Genomic DNA, 12,080 nt, shown 5'->3' on the forward strand with positions numbered 1-12,080 from the left:
CTATCCTCCTCACTATACCATGTGGTCCATAAAACCATGGCTTCAACTTCTTTGCCACACTCTTGTTCAAGGAAGATTACCCGTAAAGTTGCAATTGCAAGAAAACCAAGTCATTAATCTCGAAAGATTTTTTCAACCTACATTTATTTGTAGATCTTTCACTAATTTGAGAATGTTAGAGATTTTCCTTTACTGACTTCAAAATGGCCTAGCTCTCTTGGGCCAGATCCATGATTTTTGAAGTCCCCAGTATCACCACAAGAAAAATCCACAAAATATGTAACATCATACCCATATAGTGCTTTCAATCTAGTAAAGCTAATGACATGGTATATTGAATTGTAGCAGTGCTCACCCAAATATAAACCGTTGATCCAGTCCTTCTACTACCCTACTACATAGTTCCCACTTATTGACAATCTTGATCTGTCCATTCATCTCGAGGTGGTAACTAGTACACAAAGTCAACTCAGAACCTGTCAAACCTCCTACCCAAGCATACTAAGAAACACACTATCCTTATCACTACAATGTTCATAAGTAGACCATGGATTCTGGACACTTCTCTTAAAAAAATCTATAACTTGAGGTGCCTAAATCTCAAAAGAAATATCATAGAAGTGGGCATACTTGGTCAAACCATCCACCAAAATCAAGATGTGAAAATCCATTGATATTTGCTCCCATTTCTCCTCTGGAAACGGTAGGGGCTGCAAAAATCTTGCTGGGAAGTTATGCATTGACTTATTCTATTGACCTAGCACACACTCCCTAACATGTCTTGAGACATCATCTTTGAATCCCCTCCCTGTGAATGCTGCCCTAACCTACTTATAGGTCTTAAAGTAGCCAACGTGACTTGCTAGAGGTGTGTCATGAACAACTACCAAAATTTTCACTTTCATTTTCGGTTCTGAAACTAAACCTATCAGATCATCCACTATCTTGTATTTGCAATTATGCAACTTCCCTTCCATTACATCACAAGAAAATGCACTCTTGAATAATAAACAAGAAATGAGCCTTCCAATGTGATATCTATTATCAAACACAAAGTTGGCTTGTCAGATAGGGCATCCACAACTACACGCTCTTTTACCTCAATGTATTCAATATCCAAATGATAGGCCTACAATTTGATAATCCACCTCAACCACTTTTTATTCAAACCCCCCTAGCTAAGAAGCATTTTTTATATCATGCTGTCTTCCAAAGAAGTTTTTTAAAAAAATCTTTCCTTGTGAACTTAAAGTAGCTTTAGGTTTTGTGTGGGGCACATCAAGCAAAAAAGGATTACAGTTGAACAACAAGCCGAAATTGGAAATAAGAGGACAATTGGTTGCAAATCTTGATTTTGTGGCAACAAATGCAAGTTTGTGCCTTTGGTTGCTAAAGCTAGTCTTACCTGGCCAATTTAAGGACATGAAAACAACAAAGGATATCATACTGATTAGAGTGGCAAAGAGTGCTTGGCAGAAATGTGGAAGGACAAGATTCAACATCCTCCATGGTGCAACATGAGGGAAAGGAAGAGCTTGAAGCCTCAAAAACAGAAACTGATGTTGCGGGCATTCTTCAGTGAAGCTCGCATGTTTTGCATGACAGTAAGAGGCAAAAGGAGAGTAGCAACTCAATTCATAGAGACAAGGGTCATTGGGAGCTCGGTAGTATTCTCTTGTTTCCATCATAGGAAAGGTCATCAAACTACTGGTAGGCTCAAGGAAGCCTAAGGGAAGAAATTGGCATTGTCAAGGTGATATATTAACTACTTGTGTGCATGGAGAGAGAGTAAATGCTTTATAGTTGATGATTTTTTGTTTGGTGCCATTAGATTCTGGGAGAATATACTATTTGGGTTTTTCAGTTTCTCTTGTATCTTCAGTTATTCTAAAAGACAGTGTGGCATATGCATTGTACTATTTGCAATATAAGGAGCAATCTTATAGTTGCTTCAAGTGCTGGGTTGTAGTGCCATTTTGTTTGCTAGGTCTCACTCTCTTACTGAAAGATGTACAGATTTTGTTTTCAAATAAGTCCCCTGAAAAGTTATCTAAAAAGAAAGAGTTCACTAATATATTGTTGTGCTTGGGCCCAATGGACGGAGATTTTGAATCCAGGAAATAACAAAGATCCTTTTCAGACTTTAAAAAAACCCAACTAAGGGGGAAAAAAATGAATAGATTGCATCTATGTTAAATATTAAAACAAAAGCATTGCATCATTCAATGTCTAAATGAAGAAAGCATAGCTGGTTCACAAACAGACCAAGCAATACCAACAGCTTTTCAGGGACAACAAAAACCCATTTGGTAGAGGATGTATATGCAATGTAACTATGAACTGGGCTCTAAGTCATTTTTCAATTATAAACTGAAAGGAGTGGGAAAGCCAGTGTCTTAAAGCAACATGTGGCCTACACAGATGGAGAAGGCAAACAGAGCTTTTCCAAATGCCAAGTTTGTTTTGTTTGCAATTTCGTATTATATGACCACCTTAATGCAAAATAATAAATACTCAACCATTAAGAAATAAATAGGTATTAACCTCGACAAATTCAGACCCATTGACAGCAAAAAAAGGAATGCCTGCTTCTCCAGCAATGGCCTTTGCTAGCAGTGTTTTACCAGTTCCAGGAGGTCCAAACAAAAGAACTCCTTTGGGACAATAAACATCAGTACCCTCAAATTCACCAGTTTTCTTCAAAAGTCTTACAACTTCTTGCAATTCACGCTTGACGTATTCATGTCCAGCAAAATCATCAAATGTGACACCTGTACTTTCTTCTGCATCAATGAATTTAGCCCTGTGACAAGGAAAAATGATAAATCAGCAAAGAAGCACCAATTCCATTTCTCCCTCTTCAAACAAAGAAATTAGTACCAAATGTGAAGAGCATGCAAGGTTGCAAACAAGGTAGCAAAATTTTACATGTGTTATTACAAACATTTTGGTCTTGACAATCAAAGGTCTGCAAGGGCCAAGGACAATTATCCCATAGCAAAGTACAGCTTGTTGGTGCATTTTTGCATCCCGATGTAATTTCAATTTGTCGGTGTCCTTGATTACCTTTCATGGGTGTGCTTAGGATGCATAAATTTTAGATAATATCCATATGGGTATCATTGTGATGTGCTCTTGAATTATATTATTGGAAATCAAGGAAGATAAAAGCTTGTACATTGACCTGACAGTATAGGGTGGTATAGTAAATGTAGGGCCTAGTTTTATATAATAAAACTCCAGCATAATATAGCCATTCTAGGATTGGAAATTCATATGGACAAAAATAGATGAAATATATATGGACAGTTCTTATCATTGTCAATACATGTTTTATGCCAGAATACTTTAGTATATATTTTGATTAAACCATGAGAACAGTTACTGCTGGACTGTCTATATGCAGGATTGAATCAAAGGAGCAAATATCAGTCAAACAATCCATCTGTGACTGGGCTCATGAAAACTAACCGTTGATTGGACTACTAAGGGCCAACATTGATATAAGGCGGTAACACCGCGATCTTTGACTTTTGAATCAAATTGATAGAGTGAAGCTGCAGCTATACCGATGGATATTTGTATCATTGGTGGAAGTCATCCCAATGAAGAATGCACAACCAAAGGCACAAAAATAGATCGGCTGTGATGTCCCCATTGGTTGCCAGCATCAGAATTTCAGGGATTAGCCTAATATTGGATCCTCATGGGCTAATGAGGATGGTTAGAGGGTCTTCTAAGGATTGATTCATCTCCAACATTCAGCGATTTATGGATTTGGCCTTCATTCAATGTCATTTGGACTCCATTTGCCACACTTACTATGTATAGTATGTCAAGGGTATTAGCAATGGACCCTTTCTATATTTAGAAAGTGTATTTGGTCACATGGGGAATTATGAGGAGAGATTCCTATTTCAGACGGCACGGCAATCAAACAAGTATTTCAAGAAATATTAAAGTTCAAGTGACTTAAGTGATTTATTTAGATATTTTAATGTTATAAAGTTACTTAAGTGACTAAAAGACGAAATAGTCTTTTATCCCACTTTGCTAAGTTGTTCGAGCCCCTCCTCATTTCGAAGTTATAAAAGAAAGCATTTGCATTGAGATTGCAACAACGAATATATGATATTATAAGAATCCTTAATGGTTGCTTATTGTGACTGTGCAGTCTTAGGGACAAAAACCCTTAAGAAACTTAGAGAAGCTGGACGTAGCCCCAGCCCTCTTGGAGATTTCAAACAGATTCTCAGTGAGAAGATTGCAGAGAGCTCAGTATAGTTACAATGAGCATGGAGACGGCAAGATAGCATAGGTATGTTTGAGTTTTGGGTTATATCAGTAGAGGAAAGCAAGGGACAGATATCTTTTACATATTAAGTGTATTGAATAAATACAAGAGCGACAGTGATAACCTACAGCAGAAATCAGATAATCTGGAAGAAGATGTGGGAATTTAGAAGTAGCTTTAACCAGCAGTTAACAGCACTAGACCAGTCACAGTTTCCCTTGTTCTAATCAGCATCTTATCAATAATTACAGTCAGGACTATGGCTGCTGGGCCAAACTCGGGTTAACAGCTATCAGTTGGGCAGTGAGACAACGAGTATACCTGTTACAAGTGAAGGAAGAGACGTCTTTCATATCAGTATCCACTATATTGCGTGGCCATCCAGCAGTGCAGGCGTTTTACTCCTGCAGACACCAGTCATAACTGCGCTAAGACTTCACCAGTCGGATCTTATCTGCGAGGCAAGCTGGAATACGTGGAAAATACTAGATATGGAGTGATCCTAGATAAGAGGTTGACAAACAGACATCCATAAGATAACAGGTTCATCATCTCCTTGTTCATGATTTGAAAACTCTATTTATCTGTTTCTAATCGTGTATAGGAATTAAAGAATATATTCCACTCTCTTTACTTAGCATTCAAACTAGGTCTGGTTATGAGTTTAAATCTAATCTCATTGTCCTAAGCACTATCATTGAGTGTATTTCCTTTCACATTATATCAACTCTTGAGTCATCTTTACTGTATTGTTGGAGTTAAAGGGGTTTTCCAGTGAGATAATAGTGCAATGATGGGATCATAAACCAACTGTTTGACAAAATGACAGTAGTCTAAACCTAAGAATTTTGCTGGGAAAAAGCAAGGATATTACATCGGCAAGGGACATACCAATGACTTCAAAAAAGAGAGAAAGTACCATTGATCAGCTTAACACATCGATTAGTTTCATCAGAAAAACAAACACTAGCAACAAAAGGAATTTTGTGTCTTGCTGATTGTCAATAAGGCTATCAGGAAGATTTATACCAGTAAGTTTTGAAAAGGAAGCAAACTATCGGCAGATGTTACACCAATGAGAGTCATCGAGATAATTATAACCATTGGAATGTGTTAAATCAAGCTACACTGCCCCTCGATAGACACATTGGGGTAATCTATACCAATATAGCATTTTAAAAGTAATGTGGATAAAGAACACAGAATTATACATCGGTAAGAGTCTACCTCATCTTCAGGATAACTAAATCAGTCAGATTGAAATAATCTGAGTCTCAATGATAAATACATAAGGCGATACAAGATGAATAAAGCTATTGTGAGGATAACTAAATCGGGTAAGCATATTCAGATAAGTAACAACAAATCCATCGGTGTAGAATTACACTGCAGAGTAACGAAATTCGAGTTATCCCAATGCCCGATAGGCTTATACTGATGGAAGGATAAAACTATCAGCTAGGGAAGAAGAAATGTGTAATGTCCCCTTTTTAGCATTCATAGCATGATGTTGTCATTAGCCTATTTCCCCACGGTCCCGTAGGCTAACCAGGACATTAAAGGGGCTTAGAGGCCATTTGGCCTAGATAGTTTCAGTTGCAGGTCTTTTTGAGAGGTTTTGAGGCAACTTTGGGCATACTTACTATTTATAGTAAGTCATCTTGGATATGGTCGGACATCCAGTGGCAACAGTATGTTGATGGTAATTGTTTAAAAGCGGCAAGAAGACTTGTTTATCATTGATAAGATTTGTTATGCATTGATAAAGCTATTTTATAAAGTTAAATTCAAATATTTAACTTTATTAATGCATAGACTATAGTTTGTGGGAAATATTTAAATTAAAAGAGACCCCTTTATTTTATAACACATTGGAGACATAAGTTACATAAAGGGAGTGAGGTTTTATCCCACATTGAGAAAACGAAGGATTGAGCTCTTGTGAGAACACTATAAAAGAAAGGGAAGAGTTTCTTTTTAGTATGCTTGGAAATGTCAAAGAAATTGGAAAATTTTCTGGAGATTATGTCTCAATAGTTTGAAGGACGAAATCCCTTCAAGCTGGAAATCTTGACGCCATTGAAAGATATGGTCTTGAAATTCAAAAGGGTAGCAGTCTGAAAAAGCAGATACGAAAAAGCAGTCCGAAAAAGCGGAACCGAAAAAGCAATCCGAAAAAGCAGTCCGAAAAAGCAGTCCGAAAAAGCAAATCGGAAAAGCAAAGCAGAAGGGGCAGCATTGAAGAAAATTATTACAGCCATCTACAACCAGGTTCCTTGTTAGTATTGCTTTTTTAGGTGTTATAAGTTTCAGCTGTAAGTGTGCATTATACCAGCATTATCATTTTTGTAATCCGTGTAAATGCGAAAAAAAGTCTTGGCCATATTTCATGAGCATTTTATTAGAAATTTCATTGCAATTAACGAGATAATAGTTGTTGGTGTCATTTCAGCAATTCAATATTATTATTTATCAGCTAGTTAGTTTGCACACCAACTGTTTGTAAAAATGTCAGTTGGCTATAGATGTTCATTTCTCATGCTTAGATCATATATATGCGCTGAATATTGTCAAAATTAGTAGCACACTCATGTTAGGCCATTGTGTAGTCCATTTGGAGTCTTCTAGCACAAGATTCTCATTAATGCAAATTGAAAAAGAGTCATTTAAAAGCCAGCTAAAATACTATATCAGTCATACGTCCTTTGCATGTGAATTGTTTGACGAAATTCCTTGAGCTTTCATCAGCATTTTTTTGAGAGCAAATTTGAGGAGGGTCATTACAGTGGTATCAGAGCTTGCTTTCAAAATGTTTGACGAAATGTCAAACAACTTAAGTATAAAGATTTTTGGTGTTTGAAGAAGTTATAACCTATTGGGGTTATTACAGTGGTATCAGAGTGGTTTCCTGCCATCCTGTGGAGGTCTTATTGGGAATTTGGATTAGCCAGATAGAGAGAAAAATGTTTGACAAAATGAATGCCAGTCCAAATTAGGGAAAGGAAAGATTCTTACAGTTATTAGACACCTTAGCACAGGGACAGCGATCAGCAGAGCAGAGAGCACAGGAACAGAGTCAGAGATTGGAGCTTATGATGCAGATGATGGCTCGTCAAATGGGGTTGAATGCTAACGTAGGTGGAGGAAATAATCAGAATGGTAATAATCAGAATGGTAACAATCAGAATGGGAATAATCAGGATGGGACACATAATGGAGGTGACAAAGTTGGGAACAATTTCGGTCATGCACCCCAGCAAGCTAGGACAGTGAGTTCGAGGCCCATGATTCCCACATTTCCTCCTAGAGCTTCAGAGCAGCCCATACCAGAGCCCCAAATCATTGATATACAGAACCAGCTGAGGAGAGATTGGGAAGCCGGAGGTCCAAATTTTACTGCTGCAATTACCTTTAGGGAGTATATAGATGTGCAGATGAAGCATATGCCTCGTGGGCATGACAAGAACCAGAGCTATGAGCTACGGAAGAAAGTAGGGAAACTTCAATTACCATATTATGATGGCTCAGGGAAGTCTACAGCAAGAGCTTGGGTTCAAAGGCTTGACACATACTTTCAAATGAACCCTATGCTTGAGGAAGAAGCTATTAAGTATGGAGCAATTCACCTGGATGGGTTAGCACACGAGTGGTGGCATCATGGTATGGTCACTATGGGTCATGCACACATTACCTGATATGTGGAGTTTAAGGAGAGACTGATTGAACGTTTTGATAGGCCTAAGGATCGTACCTTCCCTATGACAGGCAGAAACTTGTATGAGGAGTTTAACAGACATGTTGATTCGATACAGGGAGACATTAGCATATCTTCAGGTAATGGTTTATCTGCATCATCTTCACAGGTAGAAGGGGTTACAGACGTGCAAGTTGAGCCAGAAGGTGATATCACATGCACACCGGATTGTGCGATTAACACAGATTGTGATTCCAGTACAGTTGAGCTAGATGAAGTTACAGCAGTTGAGGATACTGTCATGTTTGAAGATAGTACAGTTGATCAGAAAGCGAGCATTCAGGACTTTGCAAAAAGTGAGTATCAGGCACAGTTGGATGCTTCTTCACATGAGATAGAGGCTAGTAGCTCTTTACTTGGTTTGGCACGCCAGCTGAAGACAAGGGACAAGAATATTGTCACGGCTTTATCTCATCATGATAGGATACATGGATTGATTAAGAATCACATTTGGATGATTCAACTGCAGGAGAGACAGAAAGGAGTCACAACAGGTTCTTCTTGTGACGACTTATAGCAGATCAAGGAAGGCATGGAGGCAATGAAGTTGGTTCTCTAGGATTCTGAGAGACATGTGGACGAGCGTTGTCTTGAGGTGAGTTCAGTTTAGGAGTTAGCGCATATAGCAGGAACTTAGTTTCCTTTTACAGTCGGGTCACATATTGATGATGATATGAGTACGTCTAGCATTCACACTCCGGATTCAAAGACTATAGACAGGTGCGTGAAGTCAGTTGGTATTGTTCACATTACTCAGGTGAGAAGTTTACTTGAATTGCCAGTTGGTTTCCGTTCATGGATTAGATGTTGGGATCCTTATCTTAGTACTTGGGATCGTTTTGACCGGAGATATTTATCACTCTTTGGTAGTAGTATCTATTGCACCATCATGGACTTGATTAGTAGCTTGCCAGGTGTAGTTCTCATCCATGCCAACAGCTTGTTTGATGCTGGAATTAGTTTTTACACACTTTTGTTGGGCACTGTTCATGTATCCAGTCGACCATTCTTGTTGGAATGGGTTGATGATCTCTCAGATATGACAAAGTTTACAGAAGAGTCCCAAGATCTGATTATTACAGATGACACCCAGGGGGATGTTGTGGACAGTTTTGAGGACTTAGTCTCCTCAACAGTTTCCTTTGATACGGAGGTTTCTGTTGATGCCTCAGTCACTCCATTTGATGATACAAGTTCAGCAGTTGGACTGCAAAATTTGGATGGCAATATTACAAATGATAGCCATTTTGAGGTTACTCCTTTGGACAGTGTACTAGGGGTAGAGTATAGGAGTTTGACCAGTCAGCACAATCATGTGTCTAGTCAGCTGAGAGTTTGCGAGCGAGACATTTCTATCACTTGCGAGCATTTTGATGTTGCTCGTCAATTGTTAGCAGTTTATGGATGGGGTTCTCCTGCTAGTGATGAGCAAGGAGGCAGTTATCTTTCCTTGACAGAGATCCACTCTTTATGGGAGGCTATCCGAATTCTGAGACAGAATTATATGCAGTTGGTAGCCGATAGAGATTATCTTATGGAGTGGGGCAGTACAGCATATGACACATTATTGGTCAAGGAAGATGAGGTGAGTAAGCTTACTCAGCAACTTGAGGTGACTTCTAAGTTTCTTGAGAGTGCACAGTTGGCTTTCGAGGAGTCACAGTTTCATTTAGCTGAGGTGACTGTGGAGTTGGAATGACTTCAGTCTTTACCAGATTCTGTACAGTCACTGACTGTGGTGTCTGGTGATCCGAGGATGTCCATGGTCAAGGCTGATAGAGGCAATGGAGATAAGGATATATCTATCCATGACACTAGTATTGGCATATTTGGTCTGTTTCCACTGGAGGCAGGTTCAACTCAGTTGGGCGCTGCAGCTGAGCATTGTGATATGTTTGACTTGGAGGGCACAGAGACTAGTGATGTTATTGTTGATTCTACACTCTTGGCTATATCATCCTCTGACTTAGTTGATGATCAGTCAGTTGGTTGTATCACGTCTGCAGGATGAGTCTTTGATTGGGATTGGTTCTTTTTACCGGCATTATACTGTAGGATATGTTCATCGGTTTGCTTTTGATCCATGTGTTGAGGAGTTGATGGCAGACAGGTTTGGTCTGGGCTCTCGTTTTTGCTTTCTATCATGTAATGACTATTCACCATCAACAGTGCATGGGTGTTATGGTTATGAGACAGTGACCGATGATCTGCAGAGTTGTGATAATTGCAGTAGGTGTGCAGTGTGTGGATTCTCTGTATTTGGTGCAGTTTCATGCGGGAGTATTCGTCGCTGTTGCAGAATTATATTGTACATTCCACATAGGCTAGTGGGATGTGTTGATGGTATTTACTATGTTGGCAGTTTGGGTTATCTACTCTACTTGGGTTCTGATATTTCGAGAGCTTGTTTCTCATGGGTTCCTAACTTTGGAGTTTGGGTGAGTTGTATTCGCCAATTTGATTATGGATTCCTCTTGGTTAATTTTTAGAGGTTGTTGCAGGAGCCTATGTTGACTGACAGCAGTATAGTTCATGATTACATTTGGGATCCAGATGGATTGATTGGGTTGTTGTTCGACCATTGCTTGGGAACAAGCAATTTTGGGAAGGGCAGACTGTAATCTCCCCTTTTTAGCATTCATAGCAAGATGTTGTTGTTAGCCTATTTCCCCACGGTCCCGTAGGCTAACCAGGACATTAAAGGGGCTTAGAGGCCATTTGGCCTAGATAGTTTCAGTTGCAGATCTTTTTGAGGGGTTTTGAGGCAACTTTGGGCATACTTACTATTTATAGTAAGTCATCTTGGATATGGTCGGACATCCAGTGGCAACGGTATGTCGATGGTAATTGTTTAAAATCGGCAAGAAGACTTGTTTATCATTGATAAGATTTGTTATGCATTGATAAAGCTATTTTATAAAGTTAAATTTAAATATTTAACTTTATTAATGCATAGACTATAGTTTGTGGAAAATATTTAAATTAAAAGAGTCCCCTTTATTTTATAACACATTGGAGATATAAGTTACATAAAGGGAGTGAGGTTTTATCCCACATTGAAAAAACGAAGGATTAAGCTCTTGTGAGAACACTATAAAAGAAAGGGAAGAGCTTCTTTTTAGTATGTTTGGAAATGTCAAAGAAATTGGAAAATTTTTTGGAGATTATGTCTCAATAGTTTTAAGGACGAAATCCCTTCAAGCTGAAAATCTTGACGCCATTGAAAGATATGGTCTTGAGATTCAAAAGGGTAGCAGTCTGAAAAACTAGATACGAAAAAGCAATCCAAAAAAGCGGAACCGAAAAAGCAGTTCGAAAAAGCGGAACCGAAAAAATAGGCCGAAAAAGCAATCCAAAAAAGCAGTTCGAAAAAGCAAATCGGAAAAGCAAAACAGAAGGGGCAGCATTGAAGAAAATTATTACAGCCATCTACAACCAAGTTCCTTGTTACTATTGCTTTTTTAGGTGTTATAAGTTTCAGCTGTAGGTGTGCATTATACCAGCATTATCATTTTTGTAATCCGTGTAAATGCCAAAAAAAGTCTTGGCCATATTTCATGAGCATTGTACTAGAAATTTCATTGCAATTAACGAGATAATAGTTGCTGGTGTCATTTGAGCAATTCAATATTATTATTTATCAGCTAGTTAGTTTGCACACCAACTGTTTATAAAAATGCCAGTTGGCTATAGATGTTCATTTCTCATGCTTAGATCATATATATGCACTGAATATTGTCAAAATTAGTAGCACACTCATGTTAGGCCATTGTGTAGTCCATTTGGAGTCTTCTAGCACAAGATTCTCATTAATGCAAATTGAAAAAGAGTCATTTAAAAGCCAGCTGAAATACTATATCAGTCATACGTCCTTTGCATGTGAATTGTTTGATGAAATTCCTTGAGCTTTCATCAGCATTTTTTTGAGAGCAGATTTGAGGAGGGTCATTACAGTGGTATCAGAGCTTGCTTTCAAAATGTTTGACGAAATGTCAAACAACTAAAGTATAAAGATTTTTGGTGTTTGAAGAA

The 12,080-nt window shown here is 38.4% G+C and overlaps 1 protein-coding gene across 1 annotated transcript in view; it reads right to left on the reverse strand.

The window, feature by feature from the left end:
- Positions 1 to 12,080, reverse strand: part of EMB3144 (AAA-type ATPase family protein) — a 272,998-nt gene that overhangs the window by 193,532 nt on the left and 67,386 nt on the right. Inside the window, exon 4 of the mRNA XM_089828601.1 lies at positions 2,545 to 2,803. Coding sequence (XP_089684727.1) covers positions 2,545 to 2,803 — 259 coding nt within the window. The remainder of the gene's footprint in view (positions 1 to 2,544; positions 2,804 to 12,080) is intronic.

This window comes from Cupressus sempervirens, chromosome 5, assembly GCF_028749045.1.
Source record: "Cupressus sempervirens isolate cs-2001-9-10 chromosome 5, ASM2874904v1, whole genome shotgun sequence".
NCBI classification, from domain to species: Eukaryota; Viridiplantae; Streptophyta; class Pinopsida; order Cupressales; family Cupressaceae; genus Cupressus; species Cupressus sempervirens.